The sequence below is a fragment of the Hyperolius riggenbachi genome, chromosome 3, assembly GCF_040937935.1.
Source record: "Hyperolius riggenbachi isolate aHypRig1 chromosome 3, aHypRig1.pri, whole genome shotgun sequence".
Lineage (NCBI taxonomy): Eukaryota > Metazoa > Chordata > Amphibia > Anura > Hyperoliidae > Hyperolius > Hyperolius riggenbachi.
In genome coordinates this window covers 35,501,636-35,515,784 of record NC_090648.1, presented here as the reverse complement: position 1 = coordinate 35,515,784, position 14,149 = coordinate 35,501,636, and the positions used below count along the sequence as shown (strand labels likewise).

Here is a 14,149-nt window from a genome sequence, read left to right as displayed (position 1 = left end):
ATCTTTTGCCCCTTTTTACGTGTATGTGTTTGTGCAGTGACTTTTTCTGATCATTAGACATCTTGTTGATTTAAAAAAAATTGTCCTAGCCACTCCTAGACATTTAAAAGTATGAAGGGACACCTACCTGTAGCTCGGTGATCCAGCTGCAGTGCCAGTAGGACATGCCAGCCCACTTCACAAAGAACTCTCTCTCGGACCGCCCCTGCAGAACTCTGGGAGGCTCCTGATTCGGAGCGGTGGGTAGCAGCTGAGGGGGCGGGACTCCCTCCGGGGGAACGCCCCAACGCCAATGTAATATCTTCTGAACCCGACCTTTCAGCTGTGGGCACTGCAGGAAGACAGGAGAAGGGCCCATGAGATGAAGCTGATTTGGCCATCTGTACATTCTGCTCATTAAAATATAAAGGTTTTGGCCACAGACCAGATGGAACCTTTCCATGTACCACTTTTTACCTCTGAAGAAAAATCCTAATCCTAAAAGGAGGAATCCCACTTGGTTCTGCAAAAACGGCCACGGTTTTTTGTATGATTTTTGTTGTAAGTGTGGGTTTTCTGCACCCCTCAACCGACAACCAGCCCCCTGTTTTTTTTTATCCCTGCCGAGGCTCTGGTCACGCCCATCTGCGTAGCCGTTGCTTGCCCCCAGCCACGGCCTAATGGTGGCCGTTGAGCTGGGGAAAGACTACAGAAACGCAGGTGGAGGTTTCAGTAGAGCTTCTGCAGACTGCAGAAATATGGCCACAACTGCGTTCCCGTGGTGGGGGGCTAAGAGTCACCTGTGACCCAAAGAGCTTAGCGCTGAGACACCATAAATAGCCAGAGCTGCTGCCACGACAGCTATAAAGAGCAAAGATGAGTGTAGCGATGAGTCACACTCCTGTGCTTTATCACTGTCTTATAATAGCACGGGGCAGAACACTGAAAAAATATAATAAATAAGGCACCAAAAGGTACTCAGTCTTAAAACCAAGCCCATTAGTGAATAAAGAGACTTTAAAGAGAACCTGAGGTGGGTTCTAAGAATCCTAATAGCAGACAGAGGCTGGGTCTGCATATAATGCCCAGCCTCCGTTGCTATACAGCGTCCCTCCAGGGCCCCCCTGCGCTCTGCTCTGCTCCCTATAAATCACATGCCGTGCTGGCGACAGCAGTTGTCGCCAGCCAGCTGTTTACCTCTGCCTATCAATCTCGCCGCTCCCCCACCTCCTCTAGGTCACCGCTCCCCACCCGCATCCCTTTTCTCCCCGCTGATTGGAGGGAAGGGACGCAGGCGGGAAGCGGTGACCTAGAGGAGGCGGGGGAGCGGCGAGATTGATACGCATAGGTAAACAGCAACGGGGGGCCCTGGAGGGACGCTGTATAGCAACAGAGGCTGGGCAGTATACGCAGACCGAGCCTCTATCTGCTATTGGGATTCTTAGAACCCACCTTGGGTTCTCTTTAAAGAAAACCTGTAGCAAAAAAAACCCTCCCCTGGGGGGGTACACACCTGGGGTGGGGGAAGCCTCCGGATCCTATCGAGGTTTCCCTGTCCTCTGTACCATGGCGGCGGCGATAAAGCTCCCCGAACAGCGGGGATGTAAATATTTACCTTCCAGGCTCCAGCGCAGGCGCAGTATCGGCTCTCCGCTCGGAGATAGGCGGAAATAGCTGATCGCTGTCGACCCACTCTACTGCGCAGGCGCAAGTCTCCTGCATCTGCGTAGTAGTATAGCGGACCTGACAGAGATCGGCTATTTCCGCCTATCTCTGTGCTGAGAGCTGCAACAGCGCCCCCGCTGGAGCCAGGGAAGGTAAATAAATCAGCGCTTATCAGCACTTGTCAGGCTTGTCGAGGGAGGATCCTGGAACACGTCGGGGGAGCCAGCGTTGGACTGCCTGCAGCTACAGGGGAGGGGGAAGCCTCATTGGGACTCTGAGGCTTCCCCCTCCCGAGGTGAGTACCCCCCCCCCAGGGGAACTTTTTTTGTTACAGGTTCTCCTTTAGACCTTAAAGTGTTAGTGAACGTATGCTGTGAATCTTGTTGCATCGCCAAAGCCTGGTGGCACACCTTCAATTTTGATTGGTCAATTTTACCACCTCCATGTAGTATGAGGGCTGACAGATTTTGAATACTATGAGCAGATTGGTCAGTGATTGGCTAATCAAAGTTGAATGTGTTACTAGGCTAAAGATATGAGGCTCTCTGCACAAACAATATCAACTCCTCTGCTGATAAACATGGTAGAGAGATATGGAGCACGCACATACGCGTGTGCGAACACAGATACACACACTATCAGGCTCTACAGATTCATTTTCAAGTTAATGGCTCTTTCATTCGATACATTTTAATACTCTTTAGTACATAGTAATCAACTTGTCTTGGAGAGCCTGGGAATCAACTTTGAAGCAAACCTGTGTTCCCTATAGAGAAAAAGAAATGTACTTACCTTGGTAGAGGGAATTCCCTGGGATCTTCACAAGGCTTTCCACATCCTCCTCTAGACTACTGATCCAGAGCTGGGACCCTCAGAAGTTCCCAATGCGCCCCCGCAAGCGTGGCAGCACTACGCAGGTGCAGGACGGCTCGTCCCGGGCAATAGCAAGGAGCCACCACTTGGGTATGCCGGAAAAAGCAGAACCTGCTTGGCTCTGTGCTACAGCGCAGGTGTGAGCCACCTGCACGGTGCGGCTGACTGTTCTGATCCGTCAACAATCCCTTGTCGAAGGGCTTCAGGGGGTCCCAGCGCTGGAATGGGGATGAGGAGGCGTAACAAAGGAAGCCTCTGGGCATTCAGGTCACTTTTTTCACTACAGGTACACTTTATTCCTTGTTTTATTGATTTTGTGTCACTGATCTCACTCACCGTGCAGCGGGGGCAGAGCCACTCCCCATGCGGTATGTCGGGCAGAGGAGGGTTCAGGCAGTGGATGTGATAGGAGGACACGCAGGCGTCGCAGCACAGCAGCTCTCCGCCATCTTTACAAACGCGGCAGAACTCCATGTGGTCGTCGTCCTCTTCCCGTCTGTCCCGCCTGCGCTCTTCGATTTCTTCCTCTTCAAGATCTTTGGCTTCCCACTGGATTCCCTCCTTTTCCTGCCAAATAACACAAGCTCAATCATATAAACAATCAGAGATATAGTACAATGTGAGGCCCATTAATAACAGTAATTCTTACTATCCGCACATGCGCAGACCTGTCACGCCGGCCGGCGTGATGACGCATTGGGTCATTAAAGAAGAGCCGGCCCGACACCAGGCCCGGGTGTCGCCGGGTGACGCCAGTAACGGGGGGCCGGCAGAGGCTGAAGGAGAGGAGCCAGGAGGACACCACGGGACCTTGCCGCCTACGGTGAGCTGGAATAAGCCCCAGGTAAATGTATTCTTTTAAATTCGGGCACTCCTCTGAATCCCTTTAAGTGACTGCAGGGCTGTAGAGTTGATACAAAAATCATCTGACTCCTCAGTTTATGAAACCGACTCCAGGTACCGAAAATTGCTCCGGCTCCGACTAATTTTTACAAAAGCTATGGATTTGGTTCAAAAATCATCCGACTCCTCAGTTTATTAAAACCTCGACTCCAGGTACCCAAAATTGCTCCGACTTCTCGACTCCACAGCCCTGGTGGCCAGAGACCACATATATCCAGATTTACCAATCCTCGTGGGTGCCCAATATCTGACATTCCCCTGCAGATTTGAACTGGGCGGCTTAGGGGCCATTTCCAAAAAGTGTGAATTTGCATAGCGAAAATTCGCATTAGTGCTGAAAGCAATGCAATTTCAGTGGAATAAAAAAAAAAAAAATCGAATACCGTCAGGGCCCTTTTACACTTGAATTGGAAACCTGCGTTGCGCCACCCTACTTTACCGCAGAGTAACGCAACGGCAACATTTGCAGCATAGCACACTTACTGCATCACATTGCGCCGGAAGTGCCCAATGAGTCAACAGCGCATTCCCGTCAGATTTCTGAGGCAACGCAGCAGAAGTGATAGATTGTATATTCTGGCGTTTAAGACTTTTTAACCCAGGAAAATCTTATTAAAAGTCAGGAGTCGTCTTATAGGCCAGTTACCGTCTTATAGGGCGGGTGCTGAAACTTTCGAGGTGGCCTGGAAAATCTGCGGTTGCCGCATACGGTGGGAGGAGCTCAAAAATATCCATGGCCACATCCCCACCGTATGCGGCGACCGTATAAAAGCAGCAAGGGCGGTACTGTACAAGTATGGTAGAAAGAAAATCCACTCACCAGCCTACCTGGAAAGAAGTGACGTAACACTGTGAAGGTGTAAGTGAAGGGCGGAGCAAGCTGCAGGTGTCCGGGACGCCCAGGGTATGGAAAAAAGAGAGAGAGAGCAGCGCTGTGCCCAGAAAAACACGCCTCTTTCACCTTTCTGGCCTGCCCTTGTATCCTATTACTGTACCTCCTTCTCTGCCTCTCAGATCTCCCTGCTGAAGACTGCAGTGAAGCGGCGCAGGCGCACATGTGCAAGATCTGAGAGGCAAAGAAGGAGGTAATAGTATACAAGGGCGAGCCAGATGGGTGAAAGAGGTGTGTTTGCGCTACCGCTCTGATAGTCTTGGAGGCAGGGATAGCTGACCAATCCAAGCAGGCTTTGTATACAACAACCAGCCAATCGCAGGTAAGGTACCTCGCTTGCCGTGATTGGCTGGTTGTTGCATACTGGGGACCACATACAGTACAGCACCAGTATCTGTACCTGTTTATACAGTACAGCGCCAGTACATACAGTACAGTACACAAATGTCCAAGAGTCAAGAGCGGTAGTCTTATAGGGCAAGTATATCCTAAAATTTATATTTTAACTGGAAAAGTTGGGGGTCGTCTTATACGCTGGAAAATATGGTAGGTCAATGGGCAGCGCAAAAATGGAAACCCTGGGAACCCCAGTGATGTACTTCCATTCCAGCAGGAAGTATGTCACTGTGCGAGGGGTGTGCGGCAGGGGGCTGGGTTCAGTGTTTGGCAAATAACCGTGTCAAGGCGCACTCGGCCACAAGGTCATATGAGTGACATTTTATGCGTGATGCACAGGCCAGGTGTAAAACCGGAATCAATTGTATTTTTCTGTTTGTTTTCTGAATTGAACGTACAGACATAGGAATTCAATGGCGGTGTTGACACTAACCGTAGATGTCGTCATTTGATCTGTAGTTCATTCTGAGGATGCCACTTGGGTCGTCTCACAGGCATCCCAGGCAATACAGCCGCACTATCATTGTACTATGAAAGCGCTGCAACGCCAATACGGCTTCCATTCCTGACGCCAATCAGCGCTAAGGTGAATCTATCTTTAAAGTGAACATTTTTAGTTCCCCTGGCATTTCAATAGCACATTAAAAATGTCTGTGTCCCATTACAAAAAAAAAATCTATTCTACCTCTTCTTTTTACATTGAAATGTTTGTTTATTGCAATACTTCTGTGACCTGCCGACCGCAGAAATAACAGGCAGATAAAGACTGCTGTAATTAGCAGTAGCTATAAGCAAACAAAAGCTTTCACCAGCAGGGGTGGGGAGATGTAACACTGTTCTTCAAACAGTTTAGAGAAACCACACTTGATTAGCTGCACACCTTCCTCTGGATAAATATGGGCAGAGGGAAAGCAAGGGGGGGGGGGGGGGGGAGAGCTCCTACAGCTATTAGAAACCAGGAAAGATTGCAGAAAAAAAAGTTGCTTGGATCCCTTTAGGGCCAATTTCCATTTGCGAATGGGAGCCAATGTGGCCATGCATAACTTCCGCCCCTCCCGATGCAAACTGTTCCATTGCCATGCATTGGTCACAGTGTAGCCGCATCGCACCCCGTACAGTGGAAACAGGCCCTCAAGTTTACTCTGGCTTAGGTCTGTGGGCACCCGAACACTATAATGAGAATAGTCCATTCTGTAGAGTGAGGACTTACACAATGAGGGCAGCTCCACTTGCCCTGCGGTGCCCTCTCCAGCTCGGGCTCCAGGCACACCAGATGATAGGCTCGGGGGCAGGTGTCACACAAGATGATCTCGCCCCCCTGTTGGCAGACCTCGCAGTAGTCCTGGTGGTCCGTCTCATAGCCCTCGCCAGCAGAGATACCTTCATCCACAACTGAGGAGAGGGAGGGTGAGAGAGAGAGAGAGAGAGAGAGAGAGAGAGAGAGAGAGAGAGTAAACAGACTAATTAAAGCAAAACTGTACTTCTAACTTTTTCCCTTAAAGGACACCCGAAGTGACATGTGACATGATGAGATAGACATATGTATGTACAGTGCCTAGCACACAAATAACTATGCTGTGTTCCTTTTTTATTTCTCTGCCTGAAAGAGTTAAACATCAGGTATGCAGCTAACAGTTTCTCTCTGGGTCAGGACTGGGTCGAACTATAGTATGACCCTCAATGATAAGGAATGACCGCTATAAAACACTTTTATGTCAGTAAATGGCTTCTGAGAGCAGGAAAGAGATAAAAAGGGTCAATAGTTCATAGATTTGTGCTCTCTAACATTCTTCAATGAATGTGTCATTGAACAGGGAAAATGACTGCCGTAGCTGTAAGAGTCAGATGATCAAATAAAGAGGCCCTGTAGTGACAGAGTAGAATGCAGTAAATTATTCAGGATACCCACTTTCATGGTAATTTTCCTGGTTTCAGCATCAGAAACACTTCTTATATCTATATATTGCTGCATATGGGTATGTAATCCTGCCCTACCAGTGATGTCACAAATTAGTTTGTATCCCAGAGCATCCTGGGAGATCAGGCATTATTTTCACTGTCTTCACTGTCTGTATTTTTAGTAACCAAACATCCTGCACCTGACAGGACTTAAGATGTCGTCACCTGCAGAGACGGGACAAGGTCCTTCAGCACCCAAGGCTGAGACAGCAAAGTGTGCCCCTCCATCCCTCCCACCCCAGCTGTCACACACTGATTGCTATTAGACTAATAGGTGCCCCAGGGCCCCCAACCTCCCCAACACCTTAATCTCTAGTTATCTGGCTTGCAGTCACTGTCATGTATCCCCTTTTCTTATTTCTTTGTGCTTCAAACACAATTGGGAATGACAGCTGAATGAATTGTGCTCCCCCTCCTACACTGCGCCCTGAGGCTGGAGCCTCTCCAGCCTATGCCTCGGCCCGGCCCTGGTCACCTGTGATACATTTCAAAATGTAACTTAGGTAGAGAAAAGATTTTTATAACAGGCAAACACTGAGTAAATTATTTATAAACTAGCTGACGGCCCAGCGTTGCCCGGGTATGTATTTGGCTGGTGTTGGCTCTGCCTACTTTTTCTTACCCTAACACACAATTACTCAATGACCAAGTTTGTGCGCTTTGCGGTCTTTGGCATCCATAAGTTGCATTGAAATGAAACAAATCTGATTGGCTGTTTGTGGCTCCACCCCCTTTTCTGAATTTGAACCCCAGTCACCCAATGACCAACTGTACCAGGTTTGAGGCTTGTGCCATTAACAGTGCAAGAATGGCAGCAATTAAATATTCCTCTTGAAAATCTATAGGTGAATTTGATTGGCTTTTGTAAGCTCCACCCACTTTTCTGAATATTAATCCCAGTCACCCAGTGACCAACTGTACAAAGTTTGAGAACCCTGCCATTAACAGTTTACATTTTCCAGTGAAATTTGTATTTGTCTCCGCCCCCTTTTTGGTTATGGGGATAAAAAGTATCCTATACTTTATTCCAGGTAATGTACTATGTGTGTGCCAAATTTCATTCACATCCGTTCAGGCGTTGCTGGATGATCGAGTAACAAACATGCAAACTTTTGCATTTATAAATTAGTGAGATTATTATAAGCAAATAAGTAATTTTATTTGTTATGTTATTTTCACTTTACTTTCCTCTTTTAAGTACAACTGTAACAAAAGGGATATGGAGGCTGCCATATTTATTTCCTTTTAAGCAATACCAGTTGCCTGGCTGTCCTGCTGATCCTCTGCCCCTTGGTCACTCCCAGAGTGCACCTCAAAAAATCTGGAGACAGAGCCTTCTGTCATGCTGCCCCTACTCTTTGGAACTCCCTACCACACCCAGTAAAGACAGCACCATCCCTGGAGCTATTCAAATCCAGACTGAAAAGCCACCTGTTTAGCCTGGCATTTCCAGATTTATAAAATTCTTCCTCTGTACCACGATGGTCGGAGCCATGCTTATGCGCTTTGAGTCCCACGGGAGAAAAGCGCTCTACAAATGTTATTTGTTGTTGTTGTTGTTGTTATACATACAGCCATAGACCCTGAACAAGCATGCAGCAGATCAGATGGCAAGATTAGCTGCATGCCATATAGATCAGCAGGGCTGCCAGGCAACTGGTATTGTGTAAAAGGAAATAAATATGGCAGCATCCATATTACTCTCACCTCGGGTTCACTTTAAAGTGTAACTGTCAGGCATAAAATCAAAAATCAATTATTTATTTTTATCTGGTAATCAAGTAATAAGGATGCTAACCAGGCAATCCAAAAGTTAAAATCTCTATTACTTTTCTTGTTTATAAATGAACATTCCCTAGTTTACCTGACTCTTATTTTGTATGTTGTCGCAAAAAGGAAGTTGCAGGGCATGCTGGGTTGTCTTTTTTTTGCTTCTTTATTTTCCCTCAGACTAAACTAATGTACAGAAGCAAAAAAGGACAACCCAGCATGCCCTGCAACTTCCTTTGAGCGGCAACGTACCAAATAAGAGTCAGGTAAACTGGGGAATGTTTATTTATAAACAAGAAAAGTAATAGAGATTTTAACTTTTGGATTGCCTGATTAGCATCCTTATTACTTGTTTACCAGATAAAAATAAAGTATTGATTTTTTATTTTATGCCCGACAGTTACACTTTAAAGGAAACTGAAGTTAGATGGATATGGAGGCTGCCATATTTATTTTCTTCTAAATAATTGTCCGAATCACACCTGAAACAAGCATGCAGCTAATCTTGTCAGCTGTGACAATAATGTCAGAAACGCCTGATCTGCTGCATGCTTGTTCAGGGGCTATGGCTGAAAGTGCTAGAGGCAGAGGATCAGCAGGCTAGCCAGGTTATTATGCTGGGAATATACGGCTCGATTCTGAGCCATTAGATGTCTCGATAGATAATTTCCGACATGTCCGATCTCCCGCCCGATCGTTTACGCGCTCGATTACGCATTTAGGACAATGGAAAAAGAAAAACGAGCCGAAGAGAATCGCCTGCGTAGTCGAGCGGGGAATCGATCGGGCGGAAGAATCGACCGGCAAAATCAAGCCGTGTATGCCCAGCCTTAGTCATCTCAGGTTCTCTTTCTGGAACACCTTTACACCTTCTAGATTCTAGGCCACAGAGGCCCCCAAGGTTGTCTTGGACGATTTCAGTCGAACGTATGTACAGTACGAGGCTTTACAGCTTAGTGGTGGTCAGGTCTAGGAGAACTGCTGGAGAAGCATGTGATCAGTTTGGTCAGGTGATCGATATGCAAGTCTCTGATTTGCTAGTGGTGATCATGTCCTAAAGCAGGATGTGATCACAGCAAATCAGAGCTTTTCAAATCTGTCAGCTGATCAAACAAATCACATGCTGCTTCATGAGTGCTCCTAGACATGACCATTACTATTAATAACCAGGTTTGGCAAACGCAGATTTCACAATCTTTTGGTAAAGGTCCACCTTATCAATTTTCTCTACCCCACCAATATCTCCCACAAGCTAACCTTCCAAGTAAAGCACTGCCATGTGAATAAGAAAACAGCATAAAGGTACGTTCTTTAATCAGCGGCCAGCACCTTTCTGATCTTTCAGCTTCTTTTTCTTCTTCTTGCCTGCCGGTCTACCTCTTTTCCTCTTTACTCTTCCTGAGCCGTCGGAGGGGGCCGAGGAGCTATGGACGCTGGAGTTCTCCAAGTCAGAGACTTCTGCAAGTTCCATCTCCTCACTCTGCAGAAACAAATCAGAATGAAAAGAAATTGCAATTATTTGCCTTAACGAGAACCCGAGGCAGACTAAACCCAAAAAATTAGGTACCTAGGAAGAGGGATCCTACAGAGGCTACTCCCGTCCTCCTGAAGACCACCGCCACTGCTTGGGACCCTCTTTAAGATCGCAACCGTGCCCCCCTTCCTGCATGAGCACGGCCGTAATGTGCCTCCAAGAACGTCCCACGTTCGTACACAGTGGGCAGCAGGGCCACAAGAACACACCTGACAAGCTCTTGTTGGATATGTTACTGAGGTCCACACATGGCAATGGCGAGGTTCACACCTGGCAACGGCAAGGTCCACATGTGGCAATGGCGGGGGTCAGGAGAACAAGAGAATCTCTTCCCTCTTCTCATCTAAGTATCCCTTTTTTTTTGTTTTAATCTGCCTCTGGCACACTTTAAGATCTGCTTTCTTGGGATTTCATCATGAAAACCCCAAGCTACTAGGAAGGACTCAGCATGGTAGCCTTCAGTGGGAAGCATTGTGAAGACAACTTGTAGCTGACTGCTTACAGTAGCTGTCAAGCCTTGGTGCAGAAGGTCAATGGTTTAGACAGATGAGGATATTCACATGATCCGCCAGCCAGTTGGCACTTGTTTGGCACAAGAGTTTGTATCATGATCCTTATAACTAGATGGTCAGGGAAACTAAGAGCAGACAACGATGACACCAGATGGTAAGCTAGACAGATGCGCTGTGGCATGTTGACCAGTGGTTTATTTTGTGCGCAGGCGCTCGGCTACCAGATGTATCATCTGCCCTGCAATGTCAACCGAGGGATCAGGTACCAATCCCAGTTGAGCAACACTGATTGAGTGTTTATAGGAGCCTTAAAGAGAAACTCCAACGAAGAATTTAACTTTATCCCAATCAGTAGCTGATACACCCTTTTACATGAGAAATCTATTTCTTTTCACAAACAGACCATCAGGGGGCGCTGTATGGCTGATATTGTGGTGAAACCCCTCCCACGAGAAGCTCTGAGGACCTCGGTACTTTTGACAGTTTGCCACAATGTAACAAGGTTCACAAACAGGAAATAGCTGTTTACAGCTGTCTCCAACGGCCAAAACAGCAAGCAGCAGCTACATAACTTGCCCACAGTAACAATGTCACCATGTAATAAATGTCAGAATGTAAATCGGGGAGAGGAAAGATTTTACATTGAGAAAACACTGACTAAATCATTTATACATAATTATTATAAAAATGAAGCACTTTTTTTATTACACTATTTTCACTGGAGTTCCTCTTTAAAAAGGGACTTCAATCCAGGGTTGAACTTTAACCCAATTATTAACCGACACCCCTTTCCTTTAGATCATTAGGGATGGGGGGAGGGGGTGGGGTCTGTGTGGTTGATATTGCCATCAAATCCCTCCCACAGTGTAATATCAGAGCCATGCTCATTGCATTGTGGGAAATAACGGCTGTTTCCAACTGCCAAGCAGACCGTATCTCCCTGTATACATCAAAAATAACCAACCTTTTGGCCTATCACATTGTTATTGGGTGTATTTATAGATGATGGCAGTTGGTGCTTTCTTTCATGTCTGCCAGTAGTAAAGATGATTAGCCACAGGCTCAGAATGGATCAAACCGCATGAACAAATTACACAGCGTGAATCAATCACTTCTTTATCTATCTTCTATTTTTTCACTTCTCACTTTGAAATGTATTCATGTATTTATTCCCCCTACTACAATCTTTCCGTTAAGTTCACTGAAAGTCCTGTTAAAGAGACACTGAAGCGAAAAAAAAAATATGATATAATTAATTGATTGTGTAGTACGGATAATTACTAGAACATTAGTAGCAAAGAAAATATCATATTTTTAGTTTCAGTTATATAGTTTTTTTTTTATTCCATTGCATCATTCTCTAATATTTGCAGTTTACGCAATACTCAGCATTCTAAATGATTTTACAGAGCAGGCTAGTTAACTTTTTAACTGTTCTCTGCAGGAAAAAAAACACAATACAGTGCCAGACACTTGGGATAATAGGCTTCAGAAGACAGAGCTCTCTGCGACTTTTAAAGTCGTAGAGCTCAATGGCTTTTTTGCATAGATAACAACTGGAGTTTCTTGACTCTTCCTGTACTGGAAACAATATTAGACTTATGCCTCTGCTCCTGTTTTATTTCTTAGCTGTACAACACATAAAATCAACACATCATTTTTTTTTTTATTCAGTGTCTCTTTAAGGGATGGGACTATAGATACAATTGTTTATCTCATGAAATTATTTTCAGTTCAGGTTTGCCATAAAGAGTATGTAGCAGTGGAACAGTTTTTAACGAAAGGAAGAAGGATTTTTGGAGAGGGGATTACAGCAGAGGGAAAAGTGCTTTAAAGGAGTGGGCGAATATTTCAAAAAATAAATAAATAAATAGTAAGATGGACACATATGGGGAAGGGGGAGGGGTGACTGCAGACGATAGTAGTTTCTGGGTGGACTGCTAGGATATGAAGAGGGATTATGCTGGAAAGGGAGGTTATGTAGGGGGGATGCTAGGGCACATGTATTGATCATTATGGGAGATTTGTTTTGATTACTGGGAGTAAAAAGTTTATACCACCCATCACACTTACCGAACTCCCAGCCTTGCGTTTCACACCTGGTATTTTGATCTTCAGCAAGCCCATCTTCTTCTTACCCGGCTTTTTTTTGGGATCAGGCCCTCGGGGACCCTTATAGGACTTCTTATGGCCAGGACCTGAGACAAAGACAACTGTAAGAAAGGTGACACCGGAAGGATGGCAAGAGGCGAGTAATGAATCAAGCTTCTGCAAAGGATGCATTGGGCTGATGAGAGCAAAAGGGCAGCCATTTTGTTTGCCTTTTCTTCTGCACAGTCAGTTCAGCCAATCGATGAGTTGGGAATTTGCACCACGCAACACAACATCCTTGCGGATTCCTAACTTACCCACTGGCCGAATCTCCAAAAATACCGGCCCGGCTAACAAAATGGCTACCTACAACAAGTAAGGCAACACACAATGTACAGATTACACAAGGGGCACGTCATGCTCTGCCACCGAGCCTACCCTTGCCCTCCTTCGTCTTGGCTCTGCGGATTGGCATTGCCGTGGAGACGCTGGTAGAAGAGGGGAGGGCGACGGTCACTTGTTCGGCCACTGCTGCCGCAGCCGCTGCCGCCACCGCCGCCACTGCTGCAGGTGATGACTTGAAAGGGTTGCTGGCACTGAATTCCCGCCACTTGGCACCCAGGATGGTCATCATCTTAGACATGGGGATTTTAGGATTCTTCTTGGCAATCAGAGGCCTATATGGGTACACAGTGACAAAGAGCCATTGGTCTGTCACGTCGTTCTCCAGCACGACACAGCAGAGGGGGGCGAACATGAAGAGCAACCATGCAGCAAGCGACAGAAACAGTCAGAAGCAAAATTATAAGCGGAAACCTCCTCCTGCAGGCTGGCATATATGACAATCAGGGGCGTGGTCTAAGCAGAGAGGGGGCATAGAGAAAGAGAGAAGGGAGGTACAAGTCTGTAGGTCTTCCTCAGGGCAACACCGACAGAAGAAGTGAGCAGGGCCGGCGCTACCACAGAGGCAAGGGGGCAATTGCCCCAGAGCCTGCAGGGGCCCCCGAGGTGTCTTCCCCCCCCCCCTGCCCCCCCCCCCCCCCCCCCCCCCCCCAACTTAAAGGACCATTATTGCGAAAATCTTAAAATTTTAAATACATGTACACATTCTCTTCATGGGGATTCTCAGGAAGGCTTTTATTCTTTATAAAGACATTCCCTGAAAAGGATTTATACAATGATGCTGGCCAGCCTCCCTGCACAATTTTTTTGGCAGTTGGACAGAGCAACTGCCATTTGCTAAGTGCTTTTGAAAGTAAACAAAACTGTGTGAATCCCCATGAGGAGATGGGCTAGTCCAAAACCTGTCAGTTCTGTCAGATTTCTACTACCTACTGTAAGTGACAGCAACATAGGAGAAAAGTAATTTATGGCTCATTTTACTCTGGAAGAAACATACTTCTTATTTGTGTAGGATTACATGTATTTTACATGTTATGGATTTAGTGGCAGAGCAGTGTCTCACCTGTCCTGATGGGTGCACGCCTCGTTCAGTCTGTGGCTCTGTGCCCTCCATTCTTCATCCACTGCTGGCTGCGACCTCGGTGACTCACAGCATTTTATTATGTAATAACA

The 14,149-nt window shown here is 46.5% G+C and overlaps 1 protein-coding gene across 3 annotated transcripts in view; it reads right to left on the bottom strand.

Annotated features, from left to right (window-relative positions):
• Nucleotides 1-14,149, bottom strand: part of CHD3 (chromodomain helicase DNA binding protein 3) — a 117,710-nt gene that overhangs the window by 64,525 nt on the left and 39,036 nt on the right. For all 3 annotated transcript variants that reach the window (XM_068273994.1, XM_068273993.1, XM_068273992.1), the window contains exons 5-10: nucleotides 13,013-13,251; nucleotides 12,557-12,681; nucleotides 9,767-9,917; nucleotides 5,919-6,100; nucleotides 2,854-3,084; nucleotides 128-331 (exon numbers count right to left, since the gene is read on the bottom strand). In XM_068273994.1, the coding sequence (XP_068130095.1) occupies nucleotides 128-331; nucleotides 2,854-3,084; nucleotides 5,919-6,100; nucleotides 9,767-9,917; nucleotides 12,557-12,681; nucleotides 13,013-13,251 (1,132 nt within the window). The remainder of the gene's footprint in view (nucleotides 1-127; nucleotides 332-2,853; nucleotides 3,085-5,918; nucleotides 6,101-9,766; nucleotides 9,918-12,556; nucleotides 12,682-13,012; nucleotides 13,252-14,149) is intronic.